Below are 18,999 nucleotides of genomic sequence, written 5' to 3' on the forward strand. Positions count from 1 at the left end.
GTAAAACCAAAATTGTGTGTTATTGGAATCAGGTTCATCTTACTAAACGTCTGAGAAAAATGAGTTGATGGAAAATTTGGAAAAGAATTAAAACGGGAATTAAAAAACTCTGCGACTGAAGACAAAATTCTATCGGAGGGAGTAATTGTGGAATTTCAGTCTGTCAAGGTACTGCTTTTTATAGCTAATGCCGAGTTTCTGTATGCAATATTTCGTCTAAATGAAATTTCTAATCATTGTAATATACATGTGGCAAAACTTTTCAATCAACCTGTTATTACATTCGTTGAAAAAAAGAAGGGTTGCTACGAGTCGCTTGAGATAATTTATAATACTGCACTCTTCGTTATTTTTTCCGAGGGCAAAAATAATTCACCTCCTCCGTCCCCAACCAACACCCCCCTTAGAGCACGGTTTTGGCTACCGATTTATTGCTTCGTCAAATTTACATAGCGCCCCCTTTGGCCAAATAACCACCAGGCACAGTTTTCCCCGGTAACTTAGGCAATTGTCTTGAAATTGTACTACCTACGCCGGGTACCAACAGTACGGGATTCGATCGAGATCCCAATCAGGAAGTATGTTTCGCTTAAGCCTTTCGGATCGCATGGTTGTGCATCGTCTACGGAATAAAACCGAAACTAAATCAGAGAAACTCTTCGAAAGTTGTGAAAACATGCACTGTATATGTTGAGTGTTTGGTACTTGGATATCTGTTGTGAACTGCGTATGATGATAAAGGGAGATTAATTACAGATGTTCGTAGTCGAAAGATCTGGCTTATGTAGTCGAAAGTTGTCCTTCAGGTTCCACACAGTCGCAGTTAGTCTCATCTAACATTAGTTATCATTGCTAGAATTTCATCACCAAATTATCTTCATTTACTGGTCGCTTTGATTGAAAAGACACCATGTAAGTGGATAAAGGGTGTGCTTCAGATAGCGTCTGCAGACGACTCCCAAATTGTGAGATCAACATGTCTTCACCGGCAAAGATGAGAGTCAAAGAAAAGGGTGGTAAGTTTTGAACTGGCAATCTTGCACATCCATGATAACATTAGTTTCAGTTGATTAGCCTAGTTATCATAACTTAAATTGTCTTAAATTTTCTACATTTATGGACTAATGTTAATTTGTGAATCTGATCCTATGATCTGACCAGGAGGTATGTTATGCTACAGACTGACACTCAGACCAACAAAATTTTGGAAAGAGTTCCATAAACGGACAAAACTAATTTTCCCATAAAATGTTGTAGGTCTACAACATTTAAGTAACAGCTGTCAGATAATGAGGAAAGAGTTCCATATAGGGATGCCACTTGACACCATGTGCACAAACCCTATGAGAGTAGTCTGAAAGTGTTTTCTAAATTGACTTGATGTGACGACTTGGTTTTTCCCTCTAGGTCACTCTAGGGAATAATTACTGGCGTCCGTACATGTATATGGACTTCCCAAAAGGGATAACGTAAAATTTAGCCAAAAAAATTCCGAAGATTTGACATATTTTTTATTGTCAGATATGTCTCATATGTTTGTGTGCTGGGGTATCGAGTGTTGTCCGTACATGTATACATGGAACCCTTTCCATAATTTTTTTTTAACTTAAAATTAAATATGAACTTGTCATCACTGAGACATTTATGGAAAGTAGGCCTTATGGACTCTTTTTTCCATTAATTAATCTGTTAATCAGTATTTCATACATGTATGTGTTTTCACAAAGGGCTTAGGCTACATACATATACTAGCCTGAGGACGTGTGTTTGCAGACACTACATGAAAATAACAAATTTTGCGCACTGTGATTGGCCAACACATTGCAAACTCATGGTGGCGCACTATTGTGAAACGGCTGTATTGGCCTGTTGTCTGACCAGTACCTACCGTACAGTCTTGAAGAGTGATATGAGGTGTTAATCAGAAAGTCAGACAAAACTACAATAGAGTGATGTTTATCTTTGTTTTCCATGTTTTCTGTGTACATGTAAGAGCATTAACAAGAAGGACATTCAGGATACATGTACATGTAGGCGTACTGCTTGTGTTTGATTAACTTTAGTGCTAACATACATGTACATTGTATGAATGAGATGCAGTTTGTTACAATTTCTTTAAATTTCATTTTCTAGTGCAAAGGCAGAAAAAAGATGTTACTCTACCGCCTGATGACTACTCTTGAAGGAAAATAGAAGACTTGGCCCTCTAATGCTTGTACCGTTTACTTTCTCATGTACTATGCAAATGCTCTGAATTTTATGTTTTTCTGAGGAATTTGTAATTCATGGAAGAATATGTCTTTCAAATGGTGAAGTAAAAGCCATCATTCTCCTTTCAGCATTCAGTAAATCAGCCTAGATTTTATTGAGAGTCCACCTCAATAAAAATTTCTTAACCTGAACAGTCCAGCCACTTGTGTCTCCATGTCAGCTCATCACAGCTGCGTATTCAGAGTTCTGTGTAGTAATGAAGACTATATGCTCTCTGCTTGGCACCAGCTTGTCCATTTACCTGGAGAAGATATCTTTGGTAGTGAATGTACAGTGTATAAAGTAATTGATATGGTTGGCAGTGACTGAATGGGCTTACATGTACCTGTAATATGTAGTGGGGTTCCCTAGGTGAAGTATGAATGGTATGCAAGGCAAGATAACACACTTGATCTTATTAAATATTAATTCCTACGGATTTAATGCGAGGGATCTCTTTGGTTTGATTCAGCTCTGGGAACATACGTGCACATGTACTAGTACAGACATGTATGTATGTAATTTTGTTGAAATCATGAAAGGAAAAGGAAGTGACTTATTTTGGGAGAAAATTTGTACATATTTTCAAATCTTGAAGACAATGCCACAGCTCTGTGAATCAGCTAAAATGGATAAAGTCCATAGTCAGTACTGTATTGGTGTTTGCCAAGTGTGCTTATGTACATGGAGAGATGACCTTGGGTAGGTTAGATTGCATCTCCAGCAAATGTCATTAACCTCAGCTGTGCTTTTCTTCTTAAGGCTCCGAAATTGCTGAACATTTGTGTACAAGAAGTAAATTCAATTTTCATAATTGGAAAGCAAAAAGAAATTAGCAGTTTTGAGGAGAAGTAGCAAACTAGCCATAGAACTTGACAAATAATGTACACTTCCTCATTTTATGAAATCCTTGGCTACACCTTTCATGTACATGTAGCCATTTGCATTCAGGAACTTTTCTTTGAATATTTGTTGGGGGACCTTTTTCTTCTCTTTTAATTTTTGTAAGCAAATTTGAAATGAAAAAGGCTCAAATTCTTCATCCCCATTGTAATACCGATTTGGAATTGAGACATCGTCGCAGCTGTTTTGTTTGATTGTAAATATTTGGTACAGATTTGATAGTTAGGAATGATTGTTATATTCCAGCTAATCTGATAGGTATTTGACTTTTTTCCCACACACCTTCAAAGCTGGTGAGGTTTTCCCATTGAAAGTACCCTGGTGGTATTTTGATAGCCTGGTTTTCTTTTGTTCCATCATTTTTTTCTGCCCTTGATGATCGCTGGTGCATTCACTTTGTAATCCTGGGTATATGCATGTACATGTACATGTATCTCTGTTTCTGAGTAAAGTAACAATAGTTTCCCAACCACAACCGTAACAACTATCCCTTCACTTAGTTCAGTTGCTCCAAGGCATTTATTGAAAGTAAAAAGTGCTCATTATTAATGCCAATGTGTTTTCTTAACTGGTGTGCCAGAGGAAAGTGAGTTGGGACATTGTGTTATCATAATAAAGGAAAGGGGAAATTTACCGTTAAATCCTGTACAGAAGGAAGAACAACAGGACATATTTTTGTCAAGTTAAAGGGAGAGTTGTTGTTCAAAGTTGTTTGTGACAGCTCATTGTGTTTGTAGCTGTGATGAATATTTGTCTATTTTAGATGAGGCACATGTGTATTTAGTTAGTTCATGTACTGACTTGTCTACTGGGATAAGAAGGCATTATTGTAATTTGTAGTGGTATACGGTACATGTACATCCTTGCATACAGGTTCTACAGTACACTGTATGTGCAGTACATGTACGCACTTAGCATGTATTTGCACATTAAATGGCTACTGGACTGACGGGGTCGTTGTGACTTGCTGAATGCATGAATTCACAGTTGCATCTTTCAAGTTTTAACATGCATGCGGCGTGAGTGCAATGATACTGTGCTACTGTCATCTCCTCCAATTATTTTTTACATTTCTGCCTTTTCCCACCAGCCACCTTGGGTGATTTCCTTGAATGCCACCTTCCCGAGGTGAGCAAGGTGGATTTCATTTGTCAATTCCATATTTATAACCTTATATTCAGTTTCTTCCATTGTCATTTGTGCATGGATTGTTGCCTTTGATATGTTGTTAATAAACAGTGATGATGATGCTTTAGCTCTTTTCCAAGGATCAGTAAAAATCATGAGGGGTTACAAAATTTTTAATGTTACCATTGTGATTTCCAAATATGTGCAGATTAATACTAGATGCTGGGCTGGGCATGCTCGTTTTGTTTGATAAAATTTACTTTTAGGCTGCAAAAACAAATTCATGGCTGGTTGATTTAAATCCTGATTTAAATCACTTAAAAAACTTTCAAAGAAATCTTAAATTCTTTTGGGTAATTGAAAGGAAGAAATGGCTGAATAAATACTGATGCCTTTAAAACATTTCTCAGTTCCCACACAACCAGAAGTGGGTGATTTTGTGTATAATGTTTCTCTTTAATACACTTATTCAACATTTACTATACATGTACATGTGTGCCTGATGAACATGTACATGTGTGCCTGATGAACATGTACATGTGTGCCTGATGAACATGTACATGTGTGCCTGATGAACATGTACATATATGTACATGTGTGCCTGATGAACGTGTACATGTGTGCCTGATGAACGTGTACATGTGTGCCTGATGAACATGTACATGTGTGCCTGATGAACGTGTACATGTGTGCCTGATGAACGTGTACATGTGTGCCTGATGAATATGTACATGTGTGCCTGATGAATATGTACATGTACATACATGTACATGTGTGCCTGATGAATATGTACATGTGTGCCTGATGAACATGTACATATATGTACATGTGTGCCTGATGAACGTGTACATGTGTGCCTGATGAACATGTACATACATGTACATGTGTGCCTGATGAACATGTACATACATGTACCTGTACACCACTCTCCATTTGCTACAACTGGATGTACTGCATGCATGTATGTAATTCACTAGTCATACCATTTACATGGGAACGCATATAATGCAGCATTTCCAAATACATGTATCAAGAAAATTGGAACACCAAAGATGTGTAGGCCTACTTATTCGATAAAGTCTCTCGAAGTGTTACATTAGGCATGTCATGTGTTACAAGTACAGGAGTTTTATCCCAATTGAAGAAGCAAGACACCGATCTTGAAGTTTAATCATCTTGTTTTATCATTGAAATTTGCATTCAGCAGTTTATTCATACCAAGAATTTGTGTTTTATTTCATCATACAATGTAACTGGACTTAGCAAACTTCTGTGTTTGATTTAAAAAACCCACAAATACACACAAACTCTCCTAGGGGTACATGTTGGAATAAACATTTTATGTATCATAGAGTTCAGCATACATGTATGATAAACTTAACCTCAGCAGTCAGCAGTGTGTCCTTCAGTATTTCATGTCTTGAACTTTTGGACCAAAAACCATCTGGACAACTACACAAAGATCGATAAAAAAACTGATTTCAATTAATAACAAAAAAATCAGATTTAAAGGAAAAAAATGATATTTTGGGTTTAAAAAACAGGATTTTTATTATTGTTGACTAAATGTACATTACAGATGTACAATTTGAATTATGCAGACATTGCACTCGTGAATGTTGATGGTGAATACATGTATGTATCCTATGCAGAGGAGGGAGTAAAAAAAAATCAAAAGTAGGGCAAATTTTGGGATGATATGAGTATCTTTGGGTTGCCCAATCTGCCTTTACATGTAAGCATGACTCACACTGTCTCAGGAGACACCAAACCTAAAGTGACTGGATCATTTTAATTTGCTTCCATAAATAAACAGCAAGTCTTCTAAATGGTGTGGCTAGATGTAATCCTATAGGGTAATTTTACTGGTCAAGTCTGCCCAACCTAAGTGGTTCCTGTCAGGACAGACATCAGAAGCAGGGAATCGCTGAAGCCATGAAATTCAAGGCTTTGCAAATCGATGGAAAGGATTTCGATTAATGCCAGAGATGTATTGTAGAAATGATGTAAGGCCTTTGTATAGCCTGTCTGGCTCAAAACTGTCAGCAGTGGATTAAAGGAAATTTGTCAGTCTTATATGACACTCGTTAATGTGCATGTATGAATGTACTTTGAAGGTTGGCTTTTGGTTCAAAATCTGGTTGCAAAATTTGATGGTTATACACGTAGCTGAATTCTGAAATTTTCTTAAGGGAAAATTATACCTGTTTAAAAATCAGTGTTGCAAGTGCACTGCACACTGTAACTGTCAATAGAATGCAGCATACTTTTCACTTTGGTTTCCATGACCTTATTCTTATAGCGCAACAGGGTCGTCTAAGGTCAAATACATGTATGCAACCAGGAACTTTAGGGATCAAGGTACATGTAATAAGATTTGAATTGTCATGAGATAGTAGGCTAAAGTGGTTGAGTGGTGATGACCAGTGCTCACCTAGGGAACCTTTTGGTATTTTACTTGTTATTGATGGCACATCAAAATCGGAGAAATCTGCAGGTATGCTTTTGTTATGTACGGTACATGTAGATGTACAGACTAGTACAGTGTACAGGGTTGGTACTGAACACCTGTGCAATGAATTTCTTGTGACCCAAGAGACATACCAGTATGTAAAAAAAAAAAAAAAATCAGCAATTGGATTTTTGTTGTTTTAAGTTTATGCCACAAGTGTAGCAGTATTCTCGGGTGTATCATCCATACCATTGTGTGGTTATTTTCAATGCATACATGGATCTTATCATCTCATTTTATGGATCTTATCATCTCATTTTATGAACCTACACGGGATGTGGCCAATACACGGTAATTTAGTCAGAAAAGTATCAGTCACCCTACCTTCACAACCAAGGATTTTGTTATTTGGTTTTTTTTTGGGGGGGGGAAGTTGAGAATTGCTGGAAGTCAAGAGAAAGAGAAAAAGGCACTTTTTTGACTCACTTGGATTTTTTTCGTGTATTGAGGCATGCAAGAATGTCAAGTTAAAATTGTTTTGAAGGTACCAAGTCTGCTCATACCGGTGCTTCTTGAAGTCAGTGCACACGGGTAGACTACACCCATACTCTGTTTTCTAGGACATGTTCATGTTCCTGTAAGCCTATTTTTCCCCCAAATCAACACATTTCACAACCAACCCTTAGGATGACTCAGGCATTGTGGAATGCTAGTCTCACAAAAGGGGGATTCCTATAGCTCACTTAACAATGGTTTTAGCCCATATGACCCTACATGTGCATTGACTAGACATGGGCTGTTGCTTTCAAGACTTAGTGGCCCGCAGATCTGAAGTCATGTTTCTCATAAAAATTACTTGAGTAGGCCAAGGGTACCTTTAAGTTCTGTTTGGCTATGCATCTTTGCATGAAAAAGTAAGATAGTTGTTTATAACTTGGTGAATAATGGTACATGTATATGTACCAGAAACTTGTTTTTCACTTTCGAATGTTCTGCCTCATCAAAACACATTGGTTTTGGATAAGAAACTGAACACGATGTACAGTGCAGGTACATGTTCATGTGTGTTGCTAATCATTTTTTGGTTTGGGAAGGTGCGTGCCAAAAATTCATTAGAATATTGCTGGAATGCTGATTAGTATCAATTTGGTGTTTTTTAATGTCTGAAATTCCACACTTGTATTCATATTTAGTACTTTCCTGAAACATCTGGACTTTTGAAAGGGATCAACCCCTTTGTCAGGTGTCCAGAAGGCAAGAGGATAAATGACATTCAATGGGCAATGCATCAAAGCGGGACCAGCCTGTCAATATATTGGAATGAATTCATTGGCAGTGAAACTAACCTGAGTGCAGTGGTAATAGGCTCCATGATTCTGCATTCATTACTTCTACGGGTACCATTTGAAGAGTACCGTGCATATATGTAACATACAACTCTCCTATCATAATATTCCAACACTCAAGTTTGAACAAATTGACACACTTGACTTCCATTCCAACATTTTTTAATATGGAAAGATATGGAGCATAGAAATCTTCATTCAAGTGGAAAGCTGGCTTAATTAATGTCAGGAAGGTGCTGTGTAGGAATAGAACTACTAAGAAGTACTGTACCAATGGTTTGGGATTTCTATCAAGTCATTTTTTGCAGTTGTCAAATAGTTTCTAAATTTTTGGAGTTAAATTTATTACTTTATTGTAAACTTCTCTATAATTGCATTATTATTTATTCTTAAGGATGTTCTTTTATTAAGATGTTTTAAAAGTCATGCTGTTTCAAAACATCAATGTGCAACTAAATTGAGGTTGAAAATGGATTTAAATCCCTGTAAAAAGTGTAAAATATGACTGATGTAAAACAGGATTCTTTAATGAGAAACAAGACTTTGTTTATCATTGAGTCAGTTTGTCCTTGCACTTTTTAGCTTTTGTTGCCCATTTTGGACGTTTGTTGTACATGTATACCTCATTTGGTGTATTGATTGCTCCGTTCTATTCACCGTTCACCGTTGAAATGGTTGGTACTATATCCATGGCGATTTGTCATTCTCGCTATGCTCATCTGTCGAGGTGACATGAAAGTTGTTTCATCCTGCTAGTTTATTTGAGATAATAATTTCTTGCTGCAATTTATACAACTGCTGGATTGTAAACCCACTTTGCCCAGCTGTTCAGTCAATTGTGTTGGGATTAAGTGAATTCTGAGTAAAGAATATTAGATGGATTGAGAGAAGCAAAGGATTGCAGTGAAATTTAAAAGTTGGACCTGGAGTTAGAGTCTGTGTTGAAGGAAAATTTCAGGTAAGTAGCCCGAGAAATTTATTTCATCAAACTGTATCAGACTGCAGTGATAGAGAAATAGTAATTTTAATGTATCATAATTCATACCTACCAGTACCCCGCCCCATCAAAGCCATCTCAGTGTTTTTGGAGAGAAATCAAAGTCAATGCAGTTGTTACTTCTATTTAAAATGTGGTTTGTGTACTATGTGTGTGGGTGGGATCCAAAATATCTTTGAAACTAGACCTGTATGTGCTGTACTTTTTTGGGGGGGAGGGATACCAGGTATTATAGAATCTCATGAAGGCACACCTGTAAAGATTGAAATTGGTTAGTTTCAACCGTATTGGTTTGTCTACACAGCCATTTTATATTGTACATATAAAGGGTAAACATGGATAGATCAAAATAACATACCATATGTGGAGAATTCACCCACCAGCATGACTGGAAATGATTGATTTGCTCTAATAGACTTCTCAGTTTTTGTCTGGATGTAGTTTTGGCTGGTACAGACTAGATATTACAGTATTCGAGATTGACCACCTACTGTTTTTGTTGTTGCCAGGCAGTTCTGATAGAGTAGGTTGTGCAAGGGGTTTCTCTCTGAATTTTGGTCAAACCACAAAACGTACCACAACTATGTAATTGTGTAGGGAGGCTAGTATGGTACGTGACATTCTGTGTTAACTTTGTGAAGAATGAGGAACATGAATCAGTGTTTATTTTATATCAAAGTAGACATGCATGTGTACCTGTGCATGTTTTTGAACATAGGCCGTCATCCTAAACCCCCCCCAACTGTATCCAGACTATCAGAGTAAATGTTTAATTGCTCTGTCAAGGAAATTACCTACCGGGTAAAATAAACAAGAAATCATATACACAGGTAGTACTGGTACATTGTGTGGTTGGTGTTGTATTTGACACCCATTCATTCTGTGCATTAGCCTGTAATGTAATTTTTAAAAAATCACATGGTTAGTATTCAGCATTACTGCTCTGCTTTGGAGTCTTTTAAGTAATCATTACACATTGCATGTTTGTTCCATGATGTACATACATGTATACCTGTACCTGAGATACACCATACATGTAGATATAATTTATAACTGAGTGTTTGGTTTGTGGCTGCAATAATGGGATTAATTAGTAACCAGACAGCAGAGAGCTGAGCAGCTACACTACAGGTGAATGTAGATCTGGACCAATTTGCATATAACTGGGACAATAGAATAGGCCAGCAGACATATTGGGGTACTATTTGCCTGTGGCTATGTAGTTGGTACAAACTTGCATTCTTGGAAAGTAGCTATTTGACCAGAATTTTAAAATGGCATGTGGATAATGTTCTTTCCAGGAGCCATTCAGGCTTACCGTAGAGACATTTGTCCATCTGTCTTTAGTACAGGTACATGTAACTCCATCCCAATGTGGTACACGTACCGCAGGTCTTTTTTTAGTTACCACTGCTGGCACAGCAAGAGTACATTTTATTAATTAAGCAATAAAAGTGCAGATACATATTCCCTTTTCAGTGAATGCTGGTGTTAAACCTATTTGTACATGTACTTACAGGTACATGTACTTGTACATGTACATTCTAAGTGTTCAAATAACTCTTGCGCAATGTGGCATGACACATAATCTGTCAACAGGGTACATGTACATCTTAACTCTAAACTTTTCAACCAATATGTTTGACATGTGTTCTGGCTTCCTGTTGATAATCTCGGCCACATAGTGGTAGTATTCATGTCTGTTTACTTTTTTCTGAACCGCTAGAGAGATCAGTTTATGAAGAGTAAACAATTTTGTTGAATTAATGGTGGATAAGCAGAGTCTTTTGTCCTATGAGAAATTTTACTTTGTTTACACATGTCAATTCCAGGAACAAAGGATGATTGATAAGGGGATAGGTTTATACTGGCAAAATTTAGAAATTGTCTTATTTCTTGTGATCAGTTATCTTGTTGAATTAACATACCGGTACATGTACCATAAAATATAAGAAGTTGAAACTACTAGTGTTTATAGCTTTTGCTCAAGGCGGATAGAGGGATTAATTGTAAAATATTACATGTAAACGTCAATGGTAATGCCCAGTTTGTTTCAGACAGAAATACAGCACTACTGCAAACTCAATCTCCATGTTTTTCTTTGCTGTTTCAACAGCATCTTAACAGTATTTCTTAAAATACATGTAGTTTAATTGCCTTTCATGGGCCAGTGATAATTATGCAATTTTTATTGTTTACCTTGGTTTGATGGGAAGAGCTGAAGAGGTGGCATAAGTATCGATGGAATATTTGCGAGGGTTGTTATTCCTACCTGATGTTTGGATGAAAGGAGATGATTTGTAGTGATAATTAGTGAGATAATGTATGCATGAATGCACATTTCTAAATGGCATACCCTACTTCAAGCCATGTTATTCTGTTGGTCATTCGTTGTCAGTGTCCTGAGCTCTGTGTTTAATTAAGATTGATAGCTTCACAGGGAAAAGTGGTCTTGGAGTGTAGCATGCCAACCTACACTGTTACTAAGTAACTGCTGACATTTTGGATTGGTTCATTGAGACTGGCTTTCTGCAAATGGTTTGAGCTTGTCTAAGGCTTGTGTTTGATTACACAAATTGAAACGCCAACTCGTATTGTATACCATACCGGTAGTTATTGGTGGGATTTGTTCGGGGCATTGTTAGAGCTGGGGATACTAGTTGTAAATACACTTTGACAGTTGGTTGAAGATAGATGAGAGATGATATTAAGCTGTTTAAGGTGTCACTTCACCATAGTGATGAGAATTTACTCTAACAATGCCAGTCTGTATCTTTCATGATTTCTGTTATTATAGTTAACCCATCTTTTGATACCAACTCAACTGGTGTAATACTGGTAAGAAAAGCACTATACTGGGTTGCAGTCCAGCAAACGTTTTACTTCAGTGATGGCAAATTTATCAAGCTCATGCCTCACTGAGAGACTGTTGGGGCACTGGGAATTCCATCTGACAAAACAACACACAAATCGGCTGTCATCTCTTTCATTAGTTATGGGTGCACTAAATTAGATTTCAGTTAGTCTGCTGGGTATTTCAGTTGTCGTTTGAAGATGTCATTCTATGGAGTGATGGTTCAGACAGTTTACATTAAAGAGATGTCAGGGTTTTAAATAAACACTCTTCCATGGAATATAGACAGTAAGAATTGGAGTCAGCTCAGTCATGCTGCTGGTATGTTGTGTAAAATGTTAACGGAAACACGCTTGTAATAGTCTGCTCATTTCGAGAATGATTCCTCAGAATGTGGACATTGTTTATGAGACAGTCATACATCATGCTCTCTGCAACATGCATAACAGTCCTGTATCAAACCAGGTTTTATCCGATACGTGTATCTCATCTTCAGAGATTGAAATTTGGTCGTGGTTTTTTGCTGAAGAATGTTGGAGTTTAGGGAATACATACACTCCATCTTGAGCTGTACTTTGTCAGTTAAAATCTCTTCACTGTCAACAGGATTATTTTGTTCTTGTCAAGCAGGGCAGGGCACGCAACTTCCAAGATTGAGCTAGTTATCTTTCTTGTCAAGCTCGGAGTAGCTCCTGGAGATGACCGGCCCAACGTGACATTTCAGGCCTTCTAGATATTTGATTACCTTCTTAGCTTTCACACCTGCACTGTCGCTGCTTGCCTTAGTGCCTCTATAATGTGAGGAAAGACCCCTAGGAACTCAGCGGAATATGGATGAAGACTAGACCAGACACCTGTCTTAAAGGAGCAGAGCATACATGTACATGTACATGTACCTACAGTGGGTAGAATTCTTTCATCAAATTTTGTTTTCTACATTTGCAGGTTTCTACCCGTATTCTGTTTCATTTCTGTTCAACTATTCGTGGTAAATTTAATTTATAATTTTTTCCCAGTTACCCATTTTAGACATGGTTGTCACATTCTCTTTAATTTATTTTCTGTTTCAGTCATTTTTTTCCTGCTCACTCTGTTCTCTTCAAGAAGTGACTGAATTCCCTACTGTCGTTAGGAACAATTTCCTGCGTAATGAATTCAATGTGCAGTGCATTGACGAATTGTTCTGAGCTGACGATGTAGCAAGTCAACCTCAGTATATTGAGAATGCTCATTATATTCCTGGGAATACATGTAGTTTTTATTTTGGGTTATTTTGGATAAAAACTCCAAAGAAAACTGAGAAATATTTATGAGGAAGTTGTGATGACTGGAGGCATTGATATGGATTTCAGGAATGTGTGGATTTGGATTAGAAATATCTGTTATTATTCTGTTACAAGATTTCACCTAGATGCAGATTTACTGGTACTGTGTCTAGTCAAAAGGATTGGAAGTAGAAATGACAAAATTGGCATTTTTGTCCCTTGTAAGAGTTGAGTTTGGGTGGATTGTAAATTAAATACTTTCATTCTGTAGTAATCACAGATTGATTTTATTTACACATATACATGTATATTTAACACTCAAAAGGGTTGAGTGGGTTTTTGTATTTCAATAGTGTTCAGGATGGTTGGTAAAGCTGAGCACTGCTTGTGAAGTAAGTTTAGTCCTCTGTACACAGCTTACATTTCCTTTACAAGTCGGCATTTTAATAGTAAAAACTTACACAATGAAGAGGGTATAAACTCTAACTTGGTCAGATTTGTAAAGGTTTTTTGATATCTGTCTTGATTGCTTTTTGAAAGCTTGAAATGTAAAAGGAGCCATTCTTCCCAGAGGTTCATGGAGTATGCATTCCAGCAGATGACATTCCAGCTTGTGTTGTAGTGGACTAAGCATCCCAACTACTGGTACATCCCCTACTTATGAGCTAGAGTAGCATCAAACCCTGAGGCACATCTTTTCTTCATTGCTCCCATCCATCCTTCTAGCAATAACATGGTTATACTCCCACACACCTTGCAATCTCCAAGGCCTCCTACTGTTGTCTCTGTTTCTCAGTGTCTTCATTTCAGTAAGACGCACAGCCCCTCAGGCAGAACACTGCAAAATGTCAACGTTCTTAAGAGAACTTGTTAAGGGAATAGGGGCGGCAGACTTCAGTGCCCAGGAGACATCTTGTCACTATGCAGTGCCTATTGCTGTTAATGTTTTATGTTTTTCATTGCAATAGAAATATATGTCGGCCCACTTCACAGAATGACTGAAGTTCATGTACTCTAGGAAATCCTGTCCCTGCTCGTTTTCTTATTGAAGAGAGTCATTTTTTGTAGTGATTGAAGCATGGAACAGCGAAAGGACTGCGCTCTCACCAAACGTACATGTATGCCAGCCTGTGCCTGTACGAGTAATTGGCAAGGACTTTTATCTCTCTTAAACTGTTGAGGGTATAAGTGTTCCAATGTACACAGTACCTGTAATATTGAAATAATCTTTACTGAGTCTCAATTTTAACAAAATGAATATTGAGAAACTTTTGTTTGGATACAGAACTAGTATGAATAATTGTAGGTCATATTTTACCTTTAACAAATAAACAAAAAAGTGGAAATGACATACACTGTAGGTAAAGATTGTTCAATTTACAGGTAATTCTTACAACCTCTCATGGTAAGAAATCCATGTCACAAGTTTTCCTTGATTGCAAGTGATTCAATGCAGAGAGCTTTATACACAATTGGTTGACTATAAATACCGGTATGAAACATAAAATAGTTGTCTGCTTGAGGTGCTTGGGTTTGATACTGCTTAGGATTGCTAGATGTAGTTGATGAAACAAGAGAGTGTTCTTATTGCTGTCAAGATACCTGTGACATTTAGATAAATGGAAGGACAAGAAGTGACAGGCATCTACATGTACAAGTAAATCTACACGGTTATTATTCACATGTACATGTACAAGTAAATCTACACGGTTATTATTCACATGTACATGTACAAGTAAATCTACACGGTTATTATTCACATGTACATGTACAAGTAAATCTACACGGTTATTATTCACATGTACATGTACATGTAAATCTACACGGTTATTATTCACATGTACGTGTACATGTAAATCTACACGGTTATTATTCACATGTACATGTACAAGTAAATCTACACGGTTATTATTCACATGTACATGTACATGTAAATCTACACGGTTATTATTCACATGTACATGTAGGCACAAGTTATATACATGTAGGCTTACACGCATATGTACAGGTAACCAACACAACATAGAAAATCATAAGAACTACATACATGTATGTGTTGTTATTAACAAGATTTCTTGAAGGTAAAAGGTCATGTTTTACTGCATCTTTAGTTTTTATTAATCTGGTTTGGTTGAAAAAATGGGATTTAGTCGCGTGTGTTGCTATCTACAACCATCTGCTGTCTACATTTAAAAATTCTGTAATCACTCAATCAGTGAATTACAGGTACATGAGGATAAGCATGTGCAGTACTTAATCTATCAGTGACTTCTTTAGAGAAATTCATTAACCTCTTCTGGCTGAAAAATGAGAAAAAATATTCAACATCTATGATGTACAAGTACTATTAACTATTTTGTGTGGCTTCATGTACAGGTACATGTATCGGTATATGCATGCAATACACAAGTCCTTATCTTAAGTGTGGAGTCATCCTTTATCTTGTAGCAGTTTGATACCGATAACTCTGTATGCTGTATTTCAAGATGGCTGTGGGCTGTAAGGGATGGTTTAATAATCACAGAAGATTCGGAGAAGAGTGAGAGGACTTTCCAAGGTTACTTGTGGTTCTGTGACATTTCAGCCTGTTACCAACTTGTCCAGATCGAAAACAGATGTCTGAATATTTAATACAGCTTTAACTACATGTAACTTGTCTGCAGGACAAGTTCACAGTGGATTTTTTCGCTGTCTTTATAATGTCAAAATATACATCAAACTGATGATTTTTTTTGTTTTTGGCCAAGAAAAACTTGTCCATTTTACTTAAATTTACTTTAGACAAGTGTAAATATGAGTGATTTATAAAAGTGGGCCACCAAGAGTTTGCAACACTTTGGCCAATCAGAATGCGTGAAATTTGTCAACCCTTTTCAAACGTGCATTGGGTTGACAAATTTCGTGCATTATGATTGGCCAACAGGCTGCAAACTCTTGGTGGCACACTTTTGTGAAACGGCCGTATTGTAATAGAGTGCGCTTGTAAATTAACGTGCTGCACAGGTATTCATTTCTGTGCATTTACAGACGGTTTTCTAAAACTCTGCTTCATCTCAGCCTCAGGCTTGCCTCTGAAGTCAAATCAGTCTGGCCCTGCTACATGTACATGTATATGTATGCATGTACGGTCTGGCAAGATTATCTGAATCATTTAGCAATTTCAAAGTCAGGGTTTAAAATCCTCCGATGCCTGAGATGGAGACTGAGTATTAAAACTAGTCAATATTGCACATCTGTGATTGTTCATTGAACACTGCCCTCTGTTGACTGAGTTATTCCAAGTATGCAATGGCAACCTAATGACCAGTGAAAGAGGTAGTGATTGAACACTCTCACCAATAAATCAAAGCTGTTTCCAGATAGAGCAGCTTGTAATCACGACGCTATGATAGTGGCTGCATCATGTAATATGATTGGTAGAAGTTTGCAGATTATGGCTTCATAATAATTTATATATTAGTTTATTGTGAATGGGTGACAGAGCAGGTGTGCTCTATACACATGCACCACCATAGTGTCATTTTTAAATTAATTGAAGCTTATCTTATCTTATAGGATAGGTTGCCGTAGTGATGAAAACTCCTAGGAAATGAATAATGAGTTAGTAATTACAGCTAATCTTACCTTTCTTGATCTTGTATTTTTCTGTCACACCCCAGTGATGGTGAGACACTGCCGGTAGTGTATGGGGTCAAGGGAAGTACAAGAGGAAAAAATGACAGGTGTTTTAAAATAATAAATGCCATGTGCCAGGAAATACAAAAATGTAATCTGTGTGATATTCTTTAGTTCTGATTTTTGGCCCAAATATTTTTGGGAAACCTGAGGAAAACTTGTACGGATGTTTAATCAAAGTAAAGACTTAATAAGTATTTACTTTGCTTTGAACAATGTGACATACTGTGTTGTCTGTATGAAAAAAGGCCCTCTTGTGACAAACCCGTTAGGAAGCCTCACTTGGTGCTGTCATCATGTGATTAAAGCTCTTGCTGCTGGCATGTCATGTGCGCCTTGACAGATGTCTTAAATATATCATGATGGGGCCACAGAATGGTCAAATGATGTCAAACTGTCACAAATTATGCATACCCTACGGGATTTTTCTGTCTCGATGCCATCAACAGCTGTCATTTCTGTACATGTACATGTATAACGTGACACTGTCAGTGACACATGACCATGACCTTAACTTAATGCTAGGTCATTACCATCCCTAAACCCCCTGCTGTTGTGCAATCTGAAGGTCCATGTTTGTCATCACTTTCTATACTCCATGTACATGTAGCTGAGGATTACTCATTAATTACCTGGTAGATAATCTTGTAACCAGAAATGACACCTGCTTGTCTGTACTTATACCTATGTTTGGGCTTTGCATTAACTGTACATATGCATGTACAGTAGTCACGCAAAGTGTAGCTACCAGTAGCTGGACCTTGGAATAACATTGAGCCACCATCAGAAACATTTCTTATTAGTGAGTGGAGAGATGGTAGCAATCAACAGGCATTTTACGGTTTATAGAATTATTTTAATTCTGTTTGGGTTTTGCAGAAGTTTTCTTTGTTCAGTTTATTTATGGGCTTCACATTTATCCCAGCTTGGGGGGTTTGGTTCTGATTATGAGTAACTTGCTAGTACAACCCATGGCAGATGGTAGGCTCATGCTATGCTTCATAGACATTATGCCTGGATGCCTAGAGGATTAACCAATGCTATCATGCATGACATATTAAAATCGGCACTATGTACACAACAGGGTAACCCTGGAGAGAAGGCAACCATGAACACACGATGAAATTGAGATCTTTTCGCCTTGTGTCTTAGCAAGAAAAGATGATGTAGTCTTCATCTGTTGGCTTAGGGATGATGGACAGATTTCTGCTTGAATTCTATTGAGAGACTTACGGTACTTTGACACCTTTGTGGGATCATCTTAGAACGAGGAGCATACGGGGACTGTTTGGAATATTCTTACATGTACATTAGATGTACTGTAAATGAGATTGTCTAACACTTCAATAAATGGAAACACACATGTACAAAATAAGATATTCTTGTACTGTTCTGCGTAAAGTAAGAGTAAACTTTCCCAGTTGAATGTGAGTTTACCCGAAGACTGTCCAATCTTTCAAATTTGTTAGGTTCTGCTTCAAATTTGCACCCCTCACTGAAAAGGACAGAGAGAAAAGAAAGGTGTATTATGAATTTGAAGTGTACAGTACTTGTAGACATTTACGTTGTTCATTGTAAGCAGTACAGTGGTCTAGGCCTGGGGTTCGATTCCTCTCTCATGTAACACGTTCAAGATTAACATGTGTCTCGGTAAAGAACATGCATACCACCACAGCCCCCCCAAAAAAACCTCATACAAATTGTTGTTACGGGAAAACATACCTCAGAAAGATAGAAACAAAATGATGCCAAACACAAGATTTGGTAAGGTCCTTGCCTATACATGTACATGAAGTATACTGTGGTAGGAAGGCAAGAGTTTTGGGTACGTTCCTGTCATGTACGTGTACACTTTTTGGTGTCCCTGTACATTTTATACCGCAAAGTACGAGGTGTACTGTGTACCAGTAAGCACCAGTATCTAAGGAAATGATATGATTTAATTCACTGAAGTAATGCAGTGGTAGTTTCCCGAGGGTAAAAAAAACAGGAAATTGTAATAGATCTACATGTATGTTGTAGTTTACATTGTACCTGTACATGTACGTGGACCAAGATTGTTAACGTTCTCAGAATTTGGGGAAATGTTTCAATTTCTACTCTGAAATGTCTGGCATTGTCACTCCTGA

General features: G+C 37.3%; 1 protein-coding gene across 1 annotated transcript in view; it reads left to right on the forward strand.

The window, feature by feature from the left end:
• Positions 1-556: 556 nt before the first annotated feature.
• The window catches only part of rapgef1 (Rap guanine nucleotide exchange factor 1), a 35,715-nt gene continuing 17,272 nt past the window's right edge, over positions 557-18,999 (forward strand). The window contains exon 1 of the mRNA XM_022229389.2: positions 557-1,016. Within this exon, the coding sequence (XP_022085081.2) occupies positions 977-1,016 (40 nt within the window). The 5' untranslated portion in view covers positions 557-976. The remainder of the gene's footprint in view (positions 1,017-18,999) is intronic.

The sequence above is a fragment of the Acanthaster planci genome, linkage group LG11, assembly GCF_054643075.1.
Source record: "Acanthaster planci isolate LZ-2023a linkage group LG11, COTS_SCS, whole genome shotgun sequence".
NCBI classification, from domain to species: domain Eukaryota; kingdom Metazoa; phylum Echinodermata; class Asteroidea; order Valvatida; family Acanthasteridae; genus Acanthaster; species Acanthaster planci.